At 44.2% G+C, this 18773-nt stretch overlaps 1 protein-coding gene across 1 annotated transcript; it reads left to right on the top strand.

The window, feature by feature from the left end:
* Positions 1 to 1558: 1558 nt before the first annotated feature.
* Positions 1559 to 5952, top strand: LOC122933972. Its single transcript, XM_044289058.1, has 2 exons — positions 1559 to 2480; positions 5613 to 5952. Exons 1-2 carry the CDS (start codon positions 1583 to 1585, stop codon positions 5615 to 5617), a joined length of 903 nt encoding a protein of 300 aa, XP_044144993.1. The 5' UTR covers positions 1559 to 1582; the 3' UTR covers positions 5618 to 5952.
* Positions 5953 to 18773: the final 12821 nt, after the last annotated feature.

Here is an 18773-nt window from a genome sequence, read left to right as displayed (position 1 = left end):
GGTGCCCTTGGTTTTATAAGTGTTGAAAGGATGAAAGTCAGGAGATGTATGTTCTGTGGCACTGTATGGTGCTGGAGTCAGTAACCAGGCCAGTTGTATACAATGAACAAGTCTTTCTTTTGCTATAGTGCAAAATAGGAATTTAAGTACAGCCATCAGTATCAGAACACAGTTCCAAACAGTTCACAGTGCAAATCTTTTTGCTACATACTGTATGTCCGGTGTGAATTTAACCTATTTCACAAGGTACCATCAGCACTTAAGGTAGCATTTACTTTTGAACTCTCTAATGTATGATTTTATTACAAGACCCGGAGGCTCATATTGCTATTCTCCTTCTTTACTCTGACCAATAGCAGCAAAGAACAAATAAAAATATTGAAACATGTCATCAGCCCCTCCCCATAGTCTCTCTATAACAGGCCACACCGCCTGCAAATCCTCCTCTTTCTTTGCTGCTGACCGCAGAGATAAGTAGTGTGATTTGCTTTTTCTTGTCATTGTGACTCACATATATATATATGTATATAGATTTTGTTTGCTTTATCTGTGCCTTGGTTTTTTCCCCCCCTTTTTTGGGGCAAGTTGGGGGGGTTTATTGATTTATTTATTGATTTTATTTATACTGTTTTTGCTTAGTCTGGGGCTATTTTCATAGCTCCTCACCTGCTTGGCGTTCAGAAGGTTAAATTTACGCCTTCTTTCATGTATCCCGTCTCATCCCCCATGTGCGCTTAGCCCACCTTCCTGTGCCTTCCTTTTCTGCTCCCCCTCCCTTATCGGACGGCTCTTTTTCCCGCCGCTTACCTCAGTGCGGCTGCGGCAGCTCTCCCTGCCTTCCTTGCTAGTGCGGCCGAGATCTCGCGAGATCTCGGGCGCTTCCGCTTCTGCCTGTGACGTCATCGCATCTCGGAGCTCCGGCAGCATCGGCCCGTACTCGGCTCTCTCTGTCTCTCCTACAGGTTTTTTCCACAGCGTTTTTTCTCTTTTCTGGCCTGGGGCAAATCCCCTTGCCAGCTTCTCAGCCCCACAATATATATCTTAGTTTTTTCCACATCAGCGATTCGGACAGTTTTTAATAAAAACTTACAACATGCCCAATAAAGTACTCAGTGGCCAGGGCCCTGCAGAGGAGGATGTTCCTCTTGTGGAATTAACCCCTTCGGGGGAGGATGATCATACCCCGATCCCTGGTGATCAGGGATCGGATTTTCAGGCGTCCATATCTAACGCCATAGCTGCAGCCATGGGATCTATGACTTCGGTCATATCCCAAACTATTGCCCAGGCCCTTGCTGCCCATCCGGCTACCTCACAAACCCCGCAGCCCGTCATGGTGTCCTCACCCACCGGGCCAGGGATTTCTGCCTCCAGAAAAAGAGCTAATAAAGGTGATGATGTTTCCACCAATGTTGGCGCGCTTGGTCCGCGCAAGAGAGCCTGTACGCGTCAGGCAGAACGCACGCGCAATTGGAAAAGTGCTAGAGCACTACAGGATTTGGAGTCCGACTCTGAAGTCGGATCCGAGGAGGAGGCTATGGATGACGCCTTTGAGGAGGCAGAGGAGGACCCATCAGGGGTCATGGATGATAACCCCCTACCCGGGTGTAGCTCCCTTATATCCGCTGCAGAAGGTATGCCTGCATCTTTAACGGACCCCTCTGGGGAACCCTTGTTCAACCCAGATTCGCTCCACCACCCCCGCTCGGCTGAGTGGTTACCGTTGGAGCACGTCTCCAAATATTTGGAGGCTAGAGTGCGCTGTCCTCTTTCCAAAGAGGCTCGCAATAAGCTTAGGGCAGAATGCCCCAGACCTGTCATCCCTAACAGGGTATGCGAGACTCCTACCGTCGATCCCAAGATGACGCAGTTCCTCGCAAAATCCGGCTGGAACCCGCGTAGGGGTCTGGAGTCGGCATTAAGGTCCTGTCAGGATAAACTTCTGGACATCTTTGGACCGTTAGCAAAAATTTTTGACTTAGCGGAGGTAGCTAATGCAGGCAATAAACAGGTTGACCCTGTTGAATTGCGTGAATGGGTACAACGTGCCATTTGCATAGCAGGTAACGTAAATACGTCCCTGGCTATAGAGAGGCGTAAAGCCATACTTTTCAAAATAGAGCCCAAGCTATCCAACTTAGCTCTTACGGAGGCCGGTAAAGAGGCCCAGGGCCTATTATTTGGAGAACCTTTTATTAAGGACCTTGGGAGATTTGTGGGGGCTTTCACTGCCCTAGACAAGGCCCAAAGCTCTATGAAAAGAGTATTTCACGGTAGGGTCTCTACCAGGGCCGGCAGCTTTAGGGGCCGCCTGTCCGGCCGTGCCCAGTTTCAGTCCCGTGGTTCGGGCCGAGGCTCCTTTTCTCAGAGGTCTTCCTTCCAGGAGCACAGACGTGAACAGTCGTCATTCTTCCCTTCACGAGGAAACTCTTGGCGTCCAAGAGGATATCGAGGAAATCCGTCTTCTAGACGTCCATACGGTGAGTCTACCAACTCGTTTCCATTCTTTAGAGGCTTGTGTAGGGGGCAGACTACGTCTTTTTTCTCCAGCTTGGTCCCGCATCACCTCAGACCAATGGGTCCTTTCCACGGTCAGGGGTTTCCATATCGAGCTGACGTCCTCCCCACTATCCATCCCACCTCCACACCCGGCAATGCTCTCAGCGGAAAACCGCATACTGGTCGACTCAGAACTGTCGGATCTTGTCCGCAAAGGAGCCATAGAACCGGCTCCGATGTCCCCCGGCCTGATAATCAGCAATATTTTTCTAGTGGCAAAAAAGGGGGGCCAACTTCGGCCTGTTATCAATTTACGCGCCCTCAACGCGTTTGTCAGATACCGCCATTTCAAAATGGAGGGCATCCATCTCCTTCGGGACCTCCTACAGATGGGCGATTGGATGGTCAAGCTGGACTTGAAGGACGCTTATCTTACTGTCCCAGTAGAGGACGCGTCCAGGAACCTTCTCTGTTTCTCTTGGCGGGACAGGATTTGGCGGTTCACGTGCCTCCCATTCGGCCTCTCTTCAGCTCCCTGGTGTTTCACCAAGCTGATGCGTCCGGCCATGGCGTGGCTACGCAGTCGTGGAGTTCGTCTCATCATATATCTGGACGACATTCTGATCATGGCCCAGAATCAGTCAGTATTACTGGATCATCTTCGCTGGACCATGGATCTTCTGTCGGATCTGGGTTTCCTCCTCAATCAGGAGAAATCTTGCCTCACCCCGTCTCATGTGATGGAGTTCTTGGGGTTTCTGGTGGATGCCACGGCAGGGACGCTCAGCCTACCTCTGGCCAAGGTTCGGTCCATACGGAAGGAGTTGTGCAAAGCCAGGTCGTCTTCCCAGATCCCTCTACGCCATCTAGCCAGGATCATAGGGCTGTTGGCCTCGTCTATCCAGGCGGTTTTCCCAGCCCCGCTTCACTACCGGGCTCTACAGCGCCTGAAGATCTCCCACCTTCGGGCGGGGGCTTCCTATGCGGATTTGATCTCGCTGGACGAGGAGACCAAGGAGGAACTATCCTGGTGGATCCACAATCTACGTGCTTGGAATGGCAAGGCGATCTTCGGCCATCGTCCGGATTTCGTGGTGGATTCGGATGCCAGCCTGTCGGGCTGGGGAGCTCACTGCGAGGGGATCACGACCGGAGGCGGTTGGTCAGAGGCCGAGGCGGGATTCCATATCAATGCGCTGGAACTGTTGGCTGGATCATTTGCAATCAAGAGCTTCACGAAAGGCACGGCCAGATCCTGCATCCAACTTCGCATGGACAACGTGTCAGCGGTGAGGTACATCAACGGCATGGGCGGAACCCGCTCCACCATCTTGTCTCGTCTGGCGAAGGATTTCTGGGACTACTGTCTAGACAAGGAGTTGGTTGTTTTGGCGGAATATCTCCCTGGCGTCCAGAACATTCATGCGGATTGGAGCTCTCGGTATCTTTCCGATTCCAGCGACTGGCAGTTGGATCCCGCGGTGTTCCGTTCCTTAATGTCAATTTGGGGTCCTTGCTGCATCGATCTGTTTGCTTCCCGTCTCAACTCGCAACTACGACGTTTTTACAGTTGGCGCCCGGACCCGGAAGCCGAAGCGGTGGACGCTTTTCTGCAGGATTGGTCCGGAGTTCTGCTTTACGCGTTTCCTCCATTTCAGCTGATCCCCAGGACCCTGATTCAGGTGCGACGTTATTCAGCGGATCTGGTGCTGCTGGTCCCATTTTGGAACTCCCAGTCGTGGTTTCCGCACCTTCTGGAGATGATGATGGAGATCCCGTACCTGCTCCCGACGTCTCAGACTCTCCTCCGAGGTCCGAATCACCAACTACATCCTCTTCTCCTGGACGGATCCCTGCGCCTGCTGGCATGTCGGATTTCAGGGGACCCTGGGAGGTCCCAGGAGTTTCGGGAACTGCTAGAGTCCTCTTGGAAAGTGCGTGGGCCCCTGGCACCAGAAGATCTTACAGATCGGCCTGGGGATCTTGGGCTCGCTGGTGCGTGGCTAGGGACTTGGATCCCGTATCGGCACCTGTGACGGAGATCTTGCATTTCCTTTCTTCTTTATTTGACCAGGGCAAAGCTTACCGCACAATCAGCCTGTTCAGATCGGCTATTTCGGCCTCTCACCAGGGGTTTGATGGTACCCCTGCGGGACAACATCCTTTAGTATGTCGTCTCCTGCGCGGTTCTCGGATGTCTCGTCCTCCTAGACCTAGATTTTCTGCCACGTGGGATGTGTCTTGTGTCCTTTCTTTTTTGTCTTCTTGGCCTCAGAACGCGGACCTTTCCCTTCGGCAACTGTCGGCGAAGCTCGTCACTCTCTTTTGTCTGATTTCCTGCAAGCGGGTTTCAGACGTCCGGGCTTTGGACTATGATGCACGCTCGTACACCCCGGAGGGGGTCTCTTTTGACATCTCGAGGAGGACTAAGACCCACATCCGTTCGGTGGCTTATCCTGCTTTCCCGGCTTCCCCTTCACTTTGCCCAGTGGCGTGCCTCAGGGAGTATGAGGCTCGCACTTCTCCGCATCGGTCACGTGAATTCCCGCATCTTTTCCTTTCGACCATTCGTCCTTTTGCCCCAGTGACCACTCCCACGCTGGCTAGGTGGATGAAGTGGATCATGGAGCTTGCGGGCGTAGATACTTCTGTTTTTTCGGCGCATTCTGCTAGGGGGGCGTCTGCTACCTCTTTGGCGGTTTCTGGCGCCAGACTGGAGGACATTTTGAAACTGGCGGACTGGTCCAGAGTGTCCACGTTCAGGGAATTTTACTTCCGTCCAGGTCCTCACGTTTTTTCGTCAATTATTGGGAATTTATCTTAACTTTGAACTTGCAATATGAGCCTCCGGGTCTTGTAATAAAATCAGGTGATTTTCCTATTTCATGACGTAAAGTCATGATTTTATTAAAGACACGGAGGCGAGTATTGCCCACCCTATGTTTTCCCTCCCTATGTGAGTTTTAAAATTGGAATGATTTTGATTGTGTGTCATTTGCATATTGATTTAACTCTATGAGTTTTTTCCTGAGTAGGTTTGTCGCAACCATTTGTTTGTGAATACAATGCACCAATATGCTTCTATCATGGCTCTGTTTTCGCCTTTTTTTCAGGTTGAGATCGGTCAGTTCCGTGGTGTCCTTTCTTCTACGTCCTGGTTCGGAGGGTCGGCAGTTCGGTTCCAGCCGGTCATGTGACGTGGACAGCTTCAGGAGGTTCTTCAAGGTTGTTCCTGGTGTTCCTGTTCGCTTCCGGATGGATGGCGCTTTTGTTCCCAGGCTGTTCCGGTTCCTGGTTGGCGGTTCGGTTGGACTGTTCGGTTTGGATTTACAAAGAAAGAGGAGGATTTGCAGGCGGTGTGGCCTGTTATAGAGAGACTATGGGGAGGGGCTGATGACATGTTTCAATATTTTTATTTGTTCTTTGCTGCTATTGGTCAGAGTAAAGAAGGAGAATAGCAATACTCGCCTCCGTGTCTTTAATAAAATCATGACTTTACGTCATGAAATAGGAAAATCACCTGATTATAGGGCAGGATGGGGTTTGCAGTACTCCTTCTCTCTATATCTCCAAAGACTGCCTCTGCAGCGTCTAAGACTGGCAATATTATTCTTGTAATGGTGGCTGTAATTCCCAGCTGAAGGGTACAGGATTAAGATACATTGGGCCAGACCATGTCCAAGAGTGAAGGGTGTTTTAGCAGTGTGCCTCTCACTGCAGTAAAGTGTTTATCAACCTTAAACAGCAAATATTTTATTGACTCCAATACTCAACCATGCATATTCTAGACCTTCTAGTTCTATCCTTCTAATTTCCTGGAGTACTGTAGAGTCAGTTAACAGGCAGATGGTTTTCTCTCTGTAAATCTCCCAGAGGTAGCGGTTCTGTTGAATGTCGGGCTATTCTTTGAGGAGTGAGCACATATAGGTTCCGCTCACTTCCTCAGTTAGAAATTGACTGACTGAGCTAGGGATGGACCTAAGTCCAACACTTAACCTCCTACAAGGGCAGACTCTGGATTATTAACCCTCACTAATCCATAGAAAACTATTCTGGTGTATTTCAAGATATACCTATTAGATAGCATTAAATAACAATAAACATCATTACATAACAAGAACATTTTACAAGTTCCCTATTCTAGGGTACTGCATCAGATCCCATTACAGGGTTTAAATTGTAAAACCAGGGGACCACCAAGACAACACCCTCAGGAATAGTCCAAAGTCAAACCGGTTAGTTGGCACAGTGGTTCCACAGCCATTCTGCATAAGAGTAACCTCAAGCCATGGACTCCAGCACATATGTTTCAACTGGCACATATGTTTCAAAAACCACTGCCTTTGTCTCTTGCTTCCACCTCAACTACTACACCAGAGCCCATGCAGGTGGACAGATTCAGACTGATGGAAAAGCAGTGTCTACGCAGGTGTTCCAACCACCTGCGTTTGTATTGTGGAGATTGTAGACTCATACTTCTTCCAGGTAGGAAACTCCAGAGCCTAGAGTGGGTAGGGGTGAGAAGGAGTGATGACCCTGGGGGAAGATCAGTCCTCTACTACAGTCGTGGCCAAAAGTTTTGAGAATGACACAAATATTAGTTTTCACAAAGTTTGCTGCTAAACTGCTTTTAGATCTTTGTTTCAGTTGTTTCTGTGATGTAGTGAAATATAATTACACGCACTTCATATGTTTCAAAGGCTTTTATCGACAATTACATGACATTTATGCAAAGAGTCAGTATTTGCATTGTTGGCCCTTCTTTTTCAGGACCTCTGCAATTGGACTGGGCATGCTTTCAATCAACTTCTGGGCCAATTCCTGACTGATAGCAACCTATTCTTTCATAATCACTTCTTAGAGTTTGTCAGAATTAGTGAGTTTTTGTTTGTCCACCCGCCTCTTGAGGATTCACCACAAGTTCTCAATGGGATTAAGATCTGGGGAGTTTCCAGGCCATGGACCTAAAATGTCAACGTTTTGGTCCCCGAGCCACTTAGTTATCACTTTTGCCTTATGGCACGGTGCTCCATCGTGCTATAAAATGCATTGTTCTTCATCAAACTGTTGTTGGATTGTTGGAAGAAGTTGCTGTTGGAGGGTGTTTTGGTACTATTCTTTATTCATGGCTGTGTTTTTGTGCAAAATTGTTAGTGAGCCCACTCCCTTGGATGACAAGCAACCCCACACATGAATGGTCTCAGGATGCTTAACTGTTGGCATGACACAGGACTGATGGTAGAGCTCACCTTTTCTTCTCCGGACAAGCCATTTTCCTGATGCCCCAAAAAATCATAAAGAGGCTTCATCAGAGAATATGACTTTGCCCCAGTCCTCAGCAGTCCATTCACCATATTTTCTGCAGAAGATCAATCTGTCCCTGATGTTTTTTTTTGGAGAGAAGTGACTTCTTTGCTGCCCTTCTTGACACCAGGCCATCTTCCAAAAGTCTTCGCCTCACTGTGCGTGCAGATGCGCTCACACCTGCCTGCTGCCATTCCTGAGCAAGCTCTGCACTGGTGGCATTCCGATCCCGCAGCTGAATCCTCTTTAGGAGACAATCCTGGCGCTTGCTGGACTTTCTTGGACGCCCTGAAGCCTTCTTAACAAGAATTGAACCTCTTTTCTTGAAGTTCTTGGTGATCATATAAATTGTTGATTGAGGTGATATTGAGCCACAATATCCTTGCCTGTGAAGCCATTTTTATACAACGCAATGATGGCTGCACGTGTTTCTTTGCAGGTCACCATGGTTAACAAAGGAAGAACATCGATTTCAAGCATCACCCTCCTTTTAACGGGTCAAATCTGCCATTTTAACCCAATCAGCCTGACATAATGATCTCCAGCCTTGTGCTCGTCAACATTCTCACCTGAGTTAACAAGACAATTACTGAAATGATCTCAGCAGGTCCTTTAATGACAGCAATGAAATGCAGTGGAAAGTTCTTTTTGGGATTAAGTTAATTTTCATGGCAAAGAAGGACTATGCAATTCATCTGATCACTCTTCATAACATTCTGGAGTATATGCAAATTGCTATTATAAAAACTTAAGCAGCAACTTTTCCAATTTCCAATATTTATGTAATTCTCAAAACTTTTGGCCACGACTGTAGATTTACTTAACTTGTAAATACTGTCCTTCAGTGTTACTCAGTTCACTGTCGAACTTCCTAGATTCTTGTTTGGCAGGAAACTTTTCTGTATCAGTGATCTAACCCTTTCAGTACCGGGCCACTTTTCACCTTTAATCCAAGGCTGACTTTTGCAAATCTGACGTGTCACTATGTGGTTAATAACTTTGGAATGCTTTTACTTATCCAAGCCATTTTATGATTGTTTTCTCGTGACACATTGTACTTCATGACAGTGGTAAATTTGAGTCGATACATTTCACCTTCATTTATAAAATAATCAAATATTTACCAACATTTTTAAAATATTCACAATTTTCTAAATCAGAATTTCTCTACTTTTTAGACAGATACCTCATAAAATGGTAACATTCCTCATATGTATGTTGGCATAATTTTGTAAATGTCATTTTATTTTTTTAGGATGTTAGAAGGTGTAGAAGTTTAGAAGCTAATTTTCAAATTTTGAACATTTCCAAAACCATTTTTTTTAAGCGTCAATTCAGTTCTAAAGTGATTTTGAAGGGCTTACTTTATGGAAACCATCCATAAATGACCCCATGTTAGAAACTAGACATCTAAAATTATTTAAAACCGATGTTACAAACTTTGTTAATAGAGATGGCCTTGCGGTTCGCCCGGCGGTCGTTTCTCGGCAAACTCTGCTTGATCGCGATTCGTCGAACATGAGAACATATTGCGATATTCGCATGCGCCATATTCTTTTGCATAGCGCCGAACTTTGACCCATAAGTCATCCATCAGGTGGAACAGGACAGTCAATTGAGAAGTTTCAGCACATGGACACACCCCCTACCCCATAAATAAACCCGATCTGGCAGCCATTTTACATTCTATATTTTTTGCCAGTGTAGGGAGAGGTTGCTGTGTAGAGCAGGGACAGACTGTTAGGGACACCAAATGCTAGATATAAGGGCCACAAAAGTCCTTATAAGAACTGGTATAGGTGTGCTATTGATAGGTGTGACATACTGAGGGGTGTGATATAATTAGAATATACTTTCTAAGATAGAAAGTATATTATAGTGCATTTGTATTGTGCAGCAGTTGTGTGCGGCGGTTCTCCTGCTATAGTGCAGCTAGATAGAGGGACAAACGCTATTTGAATAACTAATTGCAACTGGTGTGATATACCTATTGCCCCCCCCCCCCCAAAAAAAAATGATTGATGGGTGTAATATACCTATAATATACCTTCTAACATAGAAAGTATATTATAGTGTATTTGTATTGTGCAGCAGTTGTGTGCGGTTTTGCTTAGATACCGCAGCTAGATAGAGGGACAAACACTATTTGAAGTAACTAATTGCAACTGGTGTGATATATCTGTTGCCCCAAAAAATAAAAACTGATTAAGGGGTGTGAAAAACCTATAATATACATTCTAACATAGAAAGTATATTATAGTGCATTTGTATTGTGCAGCAATTGTGTGCGGTTCTGTTGAAGTACCGCAGCTAGATAGAGAGACAAACGCTATTGCAATAACTAATTGCAATTGGTGTGATATACCTATTGCCCCCCAAAAAACTGATTAAGGGGTTTGCCATACCTGCTTCCACAAAATACTGATTGAGGGGTGTGATACACCACCTTCCACAAAATATTGATTGAGAGGTGTGATACACCGCCTTCCACAAAATATTGATTGAGGCCTGCCATTCACCAGCTTCCACCAAATATTGATTAAGGGGTTTGATTTACCAGCTTCCAGCAAATACTTATTAAGGAATTCTATATACCTGTTTACACAAAATACTGATAGAGGGGATTGATATACTGGCTTCTACCAAATATTGATTGATGCCTGCGATACACCGGCTTCCACCAAATATTGATTAAGGGTTTTTATTTACCAGCTTCCAGCAAATACTCATTAAGGGGTTCTATATACCTGTTTCCACAAAATACTAATAGAGGGGATTGATATACTGGCTTTTGGCAGCGCCTGGCTGTCCTTTAAATAGACAGCTGGGCTCAGAATCTGAGTCTCTGTCTTGGGATCTGAAGCATGCTGCTAAGAGAGTTACTGATACCCATGAGACAGGGGTAACCCTATCAAGGTGGCCTGGCTCAGGGGGAACACCAGAACCCTGGGAACCTGAGTCTGATGGGCCAGCGGTGGGAAAGGGGGAGACAACATCGCTAAGTGTGATGGTGGGAGACATGGAGGACTGGCAGACCTCAATGTCTCCGGAGATAATTTTGTTACCACTCAACATCAGGACCCAACCCTATCCTGAGCCTGGGAAAATGTATTAATAGTAGATGGTGAACCACAACAACCAGGGGCAGAGTCGGTGTTCTCCTGTTTTGTGGCTCATCAGGGTATGTTGTATCGGGTAAACCAACTGCAAGGTGAATCCATTGAACAGTTTGTGGTGCCCCAGTATTATCGCAAACTCGTGTTCTCGGGAGTCATCTGGGAATGCAGAAGACACAGGACCGGATACTACAACGGTTTTACTGGCCCAGTGTGTTTAAGGAGGCAGAAGAATTCTGTAAGTCTTGCCCGACCTGCCAAGCAACTAGCCCCCAGCACCTTTCCCGCAGTCCCTTGGTACGTCTCCCGATCATCGAGGTGCCGTTTGACCGAATCGCTATGGACCTTGTAGGCCCAGTACCAAAGTCCGCTAGAGGACACCAACACATCTTGGTTGTCCTGGACTACGCCACTTGGTACCCGGAGGCGGTGCCACTGCGACATACATCGGCGAAGCTTATAGCTAAGGAGCTAATGGAGATGTTCTCCCAAGTGGGTCTACCTAAAGAGGTTCTGACTGACCAGGGGACCCCTTTTATGTCCAAGGTCATGAGGGAACTCTGTAAGTTGCTGCATATTAGACAGTTACGGACGTCCGCAAACGGACGGTCTGGTTGAAAGGTTTAACAAAACTCTAAAAACTATGTTAAAAAGGGTGGTGTCTCAAGATGGGAAGGATTTGAAGAGGGACCTCCGTGTGAAAAGCATAAAGGGCAGGGACCAGTACTGGGTGGCAACATACTTAGACCCCCGGTACAAAAACAAAATGGCGGACATGTTACCAGCATCACAGAGGGCTGTCAGAATGCAGCATTTCCAGGCCTTGCTGTGAAAGATGCTGCATTCTGCTGTTGCGGGCACTGGCAAAGGAATTTCCACCCACAGGGAAACAGTTGCTGCTACCAATCCATGCAAGAAGAGGTACGGTTTGAAAATGTGTCAGTCACTTCAGATATGAGATCATTCTTGAAGCCAACCCATCAACAGCCGCCCTCTGGATCCAGCCTCAGGGAACGCCTAGACCGACAGGTGTCCGACTACATCGGTTTTATGGCCAATGTGGACGCTCTGAGAAGCGAGGAACCCCTGGATTACTGGGTGTGCAGGCTTGACCTGAGGCCAGAGATGGCACAATTTGCTATGGAACTCTTGGCTTGCCCCTTGTCGAGTGTCCTGTCTGAAAGGACGTTCAGCGCAGCAGGGAGGATCGGGACCAATAGGTGCACTCGCCTAGCTCACAACAGTGTGGACTACCTCACATTTCAAAAAATTAATGAGGCATGGATCTCGGAGGAATTCAGCACCTGTGATGACCACGTTTAATTGAATTTCCTCATGGCAGCCCACCTCCCAGAACAAAGAATGGTCCCTGTCTTATGTAAATACAGCGGCATAAGAGGCCTTTTCTGTCTGGTGAATGCCTAATGTTTGGGGCCTGTACTCCACTGGCCTGCAGTAAAATTGATATCGAATGACCGTCTAATATACCTCCAGCCACATAATCACTTGATCTTTTCTGTACGGTGAATGCCTAATTGTTGGGGTCTCGGAGGAATTTAACACCTATGATGACCACGTGTTATCGAATTTCACCTATTATCTTTTGGGGTTTATTCAAGAGGGGGAATTTCGTTAGCCATGTTTTCAATCCAATTTTTTATTTTTAGTTCTTTTAACCCCTTAAGGACGTAGGGGGTACCGGTACGCCCGATTTCCCGAATCCTTAAGGACTCAGGGCGTACCGGTGCGTCCTAAGTTTAAATCGCGATTGCAGCGCCCCGGGGGTTAATCTGAACAGGATGCCGGCTGAAATAATTCAGCCGGCATCCTGTCACAATGCCAGTCATGAGACCCCCCCGTATCGGCGATCGCCGCAAACCGCAGGTCAATTCAGACCTGCGGTTTGCTGCGCTTTCTGCAGTTTCTGATCCCTACGGTCACTGACCGCGGGGATCAGAAACTTTAGTGTGCCTAAAAGATCGATTTTGCACCCCCCTGCACCCCTGCATTATTTTATGCCAGCGGGTGGTGCAGGGGGGGTTGTGGGCGGTGGGGGCGGTGCGGAAGGGAGGCGGTGTGTAGTGGTATACCAGGGTGTCAGCACATTGCTGACACCCTGGTATAAACGGCTGACATCGGACCGCTGTCCACCGTATGGATCGCTGTATGGAAAAAGTTAACAGTAAGAGAGTGCTCCCTCCCTCTCCCATCGGGGGGCTGCTGCGCCTTTGCAGCCCCCCGATTGAGAGGGAGAGAGCCCCCAGACAGCCCCCGTCCTTACCCTTCCCCGTCTGTGAATTTGTGGCCACAATTGAGCAGACGGGGAAGGTTCCCATGGCAACAGGATGCCTTCTCAGGCATCCTGCTGTCCATGGTGCTGAACAGATCTGTGCTAAAGGCATAGATCTGTTCAGACAAAGTGTGAATGAAATACAGTGCAGTACACTATATAGTGTACTGTACTGTATTATACAGACATCAGACCCACTGGATCTACAAGAACCAAGTGGGTCTGGGTAAAAAAAAAGTGAAAAAGGTAAAAATTAAAAAACACATTTATCACTGATTAAAAATGAAAAAAAATAAAATTCCCTAATCATGTTTGGTATCGCCGCGTCCGTAACGTCCTGATCTATAAAACGGTCATGTTACTTTCCCCGCACGGTGAACTCCATAAAAAAAAAAAAAAAAAAACAATGAGGAAATTGAAATTTTGCCCACCTTACTTCCCAAAAAAGGTAATAAAAGTGATAAAAAAGTCGCATGTACGCCAAAATAGTACCAATCAAACCGTCATCTCATCCCGCAAAAATCATACCCTACCCAAGATAATCGCCCAAAAACTGAAAGAACTATGGCTCTTGGACTATGGAAACACTAAAACATGATTTTTTTGTTTCAAAAATGAAATCATTGTGTAAAACTTAAATAAATTAAAAAAAATATACATATTAGGTATCTCCGCGTCCGTATCGACCGGATCTATAAAAATATCACATGACCTAACCCCTTAGGAGACCCTACTTAAGATAATCGCCCAAAAACTGAAAAAACTATGGCTCTTAGACTATGGAGACACTAAAACATTTTAAGTCATTGTATAAAACTTACATAAATAAATAAAAATTGTATACATATTAGGTATCACCGCGTCCGTGACACCCTGCTATATAAAATTACCACATGATCTAACCTGTAAGATGAATATTGTAAATAACAAAAAAAGGGCCAAAAAAGCTATTTCTTGTTACCTTGCCGCACAAAAACTGTAATATAGAGCAACCAAAAATCATTTGTACCCTAAACTAGTACCGACAAAACTGCCACCCTATTGCGTAGTTTATAAAATTGGGTCACTTTTTTTGAGTTTCTACTCTAGGGGTGCATCATGGGGGCATGGTGTCAAAAAAAACAGTCCAGCAAAATCTGCCTTCCAAAAACCGTATGGCATTCCTTTCCTTCTGCGCTCTGCCATGTGCCCGTACAGCAGTTTACGACCACATATGGGGTGTTTCTGTAAACTACAGAATCAGGGCCATAAATAATGAGTTTTGTTTGGCTGTTAACCCTTGCTTTGTAACTGGAAAAAAAATATTAAAATGGAAAATCTGCTAAAAAAGTGATATTTTTAAATTGTATCTCTATTTTCCATTAAATCTTGTGCAACACCTAAAGGGTTAACAAAGTTTGTAAAAATCAGTTTTGAATACCTTGAGGGGTGTAGTTTCTTAGATGGGGTCACTTTTTTGGAGTTTCTACTCTGGGGGTGCATCAGGGGAGCTTAAAATGGGACATGGTGTCAAAAAACCAGTCCAGCAAAATCTGGCTTCCAAAAACCATACGGCGCACCTTTCCCTCTACGCCCTACTGTGTGCCCGTACATTAGTTTACGGCCACATATGTGGTGTTTCTGTAAATGGCAGAGTTAGGGCAATAAAGATACAGTCTTGTTTGGCTGTTAACCCTTGCTTTGTTAGTGGAAAAAATGGGTTAAAATGGAAAATTAGGCAAAAAAATTAAATTCTCAAATTTCAACCCCATTTGCCAATAACTCTTGTGCAACACCTAAAGGGTTAACGAAGTTTGTAAAATCAGTTTTGAATACCTTGAGAGGTGTAGTTTATAGAATGGGGTCATTTTTGGGCGGTTTCTATTATGTAAGCCTCCCAAAGTGACTTCAGACCTGTAGTGGTCCCTAACGATTGGGTTTTTGTAAATTTCTGAAAAATTTCAAGATTTGCTTCTAAACTTCTAATTCTTGTAACATCCCCAAAAATAAAATATAATTCCCAAAATAATTCAAACATGAAGTAGACATATGGGGAATGTAAAGTCATCACAATTTTTGGGGGTATTACTATGTATTACAGAAGTAGAGAAACTGAAACTTTGAAATTTGCAAATTTTCCCAAATTTTGGGTAAATTAGGTATTTTTTTTATGCAAAAAAATTATTATTTTTTACTTCATTTTACCAGTGTCATGAAGTAAAATATGTGATGAAAAAACAATCTCAGAATGGCCCGGATAAGTCAAAGTGTTTTAAAGTTATGAGCACTTAAAGTTATGTTAATCAATTTTTTCTTGCAACACAGCAAGGGTTAACAGCAAAATAAACCATATATATATATATATATATATATATATATATATATATACAGACGTGGACAAAATTGTTGGTACCCTTTGGTCAATGAAAGAAAAAGTCACAATGGTCACAGAAATAACTTTAATCTGACAAAAGTAATAATAAATTAAAATTCTATAAATGTTAACCAATGAAAGTCAGACATTGTTTTTCAACCATGCTTCAACAGAATTATGTAAAAAAATAAACTCATGAAACAGGCATGGACAAAAATGATGGTACCCCTAGAAAACACAGAACATAATGTGACCAAAGGGACATGTTAATTCAAGGTGTGTCCACTAATTAGCATCACAGGTGTCTACAACCTTGTAATCAGCCATTGGGCCTATATATATGGCTCCAGGTAATCACTGTGTTGTTTGGTGATATGGTGTGTACCACACTCGACATGGACCAGAGGAAGCAAAGGAAAGAGCTGTCTCAAGAGATCAGAAAGAAAATTATAGACAAGCATGTTAAAGGTAAAGGCTATAAGACCATCTCCAAGCAACTAGATGTTCCTGTGAGTACAGTTGCACATATTATTCATAAGTTTAAGATCCATGGGACTGTAGCCAACCTCCCTGGACGTGGCCGCAGGAGGAAAATTGATGACAAATCTAAGAGACGGATAATCCGAATGGTAACAAAAGAGCCTAGAAAGACTTCTAAAGAGATTCAAGGTGAACTTCATGCTCAAGGAACATCAGTGTCAGATCGCACCATCCGTCGTTGTTTGAGCCAAAGTGGACTACATGGGAGACGACCAAGGAGGACACCATTGTTGAAAACGAATCATAAAAAAGCAAGACTGGAATATGCCAAACTACATGTTGACAAGCCACAAAGCTTCTGGGAGAATGTCCTGTGGACAGATGAGACAAAAATCGAAGTTTTTGCCAAGGCACATCAGCTGTATGTTCACAGACGAAAAAATGAAGCATATCAAGAAAAGAACACTGTCCCTACTGTGAAACATGGAGGAGGCTCTGTTATGTTCTGGGGCTGCTTTGCTGCGTCTGGCACAGGGTGTCTTGAATCTGTGCAGGGTACAATGAAATCTCAAGACTATCAAGGAATTCTAGAGAGAAATGTACTAGCCAGTGTCAGAAAGCTTGGTCTCAGTCGCAGGTCATGGGTCTTGCAACAGGACAATGACCCAAAACACACCGCTAAAAACACCCAAGAATGGCTAAGAGGAAAAAATTGGACTATTCTAAAGTGGCCTTCTATGAGCCCTGACCTCAATCCTATTGAGCATCTTTGGAAGGAGCTGAAACATGCAGTCTGGAAAAGGCACCCTTCAAACCGGACACAACTGGAGCAGTTTGCTCATGAGGAGTGGGCCAAAATACCTGCTGAGAGGTGCAGATGTCTCATTGACAGTTACAGGAAGCGTTTGATTGCAGTGATTGCCTCAAAAGGTTGCGCAACAAAATATTAAGTTAGGGGTACCATCATTTTTGTCCATGCCTGTTTCATGAGTTTATTTTTTTACATAATTCTGTTGAAGCATGGTTGAAAAACAATGTCTGACTTTCATTGGTTAACATTTATAGAATTTTAATTTATTATTACTTTTGTCAGATTAAAGTTATTTCTGTGACCATTGTGACTTTTTCTTTCATTGACCAAAGGGTACCAACAATTTTGTCCACGTCTGTATATATATATATATATATATACATTTCTCTGATTCTGCAGTTTACAGAATTACCCCATATGTGGCAGTAAACTGCTCTATGGGCACATGGCGGTGGTGAGAAGAAAAGGAGCGCCATATGGATTTTGGAGGCAGATTTCACTAGAATGTTTTTTAGACATTATTTTGTATTTGAAGAGACCCTGATGAAAATGAAAAGTTTTGTTTCTTCCTATAAAATGTTGCTTTAGCCCCAAAGTTTTCATTTTCACAAGGGGTAACAGGATAAAAAGCACCCATTTTCTCTTGAATACTGCAACTCCCCCTATGTGGTGGTAAACTGCTTTGGGGGCACATGGCCGGAATTTCTATAATTTTTGTTAAGTTTTATACAGTTAAATAATTTTTGAACAGAATAAAATCTTGATTTTGTGTTGCCTTTTTCTGAGAGCCCTATTTTTTTTTTTTTTTGGCCAATTCTCTTAGGTAGGGGCTCATTTTTTGCGGGATGAGATAAAGGTTTGATTCGTACCCTTTTGGGGTACGTAAGACTTCTTGATCACTTGGTATTACAATTTCTGAGAGGCAAGGTGACCAGAAAATGGCTTTTTGGAGACTGTTTTTATTTTTATTTTTATTTTTTTACAGTGTTCACCGATCATGTGATACTTTTATAGAGCCGGTCGATACGGGTGCAGCGATACCTAATATGTCTACTTTTATTTCCCCCCCCCATTTTTTGGGTACTTTATTTTGGGAAAAAGAAGCTTATTTTTTTTTTTTACTTGAAACTTTTAATTGTTTTTGTGAAATTTTTTTCAACTTCTTTTTTCACTTTGTTTTTGTCCCACTTTTGGACTTCAACTTTTGGGGGTCTGATCCCATTTACAATGCATTACAATACTTCTGTATTGTAATGCATTGGCATTAACCCCTTAAGGACACAGCCCTATTTCACCTTAAGGACCAGGCCATTTTTTGCAAATCTGACCACTGTCACTTTAAGTGCTGATAACTTTAAAACGCTTTGACTTACCCAGGCCGTTCTGAGATTGTTTTTTCGTTGCATATTGTACTTCATGACACTGCTAAAATTGGGTCAAAAAAGTTAATTTTTTTGCATAAAAAAATACCATATTTACCAAAAATTTTGAAAAATTTGCAAATTTCAAAGTTTCAGTTTCTCTACTTCTGTAATACATAGTAATACCCCCAAAAATTGTGATGACTTTACATTCCCCATATGTCTACTTCATGTTTGTAGCATTTTGGGAATGATATTTTATTTTTTGGGGATGTTACAAGGCTTAGAAGTTTAGAAGCAAATTTTGAAATTTTCGGAAATCTTCAAAATCCCACTTTTTATGGACCAGTTCAGGTTTGAAGTCACTTTGTGAGGCTTACATAATAGAAACCACCCAAAAATGACCCCATTCTAGAAACTACACCCCTCAAGGTATTCAAAACTGTTTTTACAAACTTTGTTAACCCTTTAGGTCTTCCACAACACTTCATGGCAAATGGACATACATTTTTAGAATTTAGATTTTTTGGAAAATTTTCCAATATAATCAATTTTTTCC

The sequence above is a fragment of the Bufo gargarizans genome, chromosome 1 (assembly GCF_014858855.1).
Source record: "Bufo gargarizans isolate SCDJY-AF-19 chromosome 1, ASM1485885v1, whole genome shotgun sequence".
NCBI classification, from domain to species: domain Eukaryota; kingdom Metazoa; phylum Chordata; class Amphibia; order Anura; family Bufonidae; genus Bufo; species Bufo gargarizans.
This window is presented reverse-complemented; position numbering and strand designations above follow the sequence as displayed.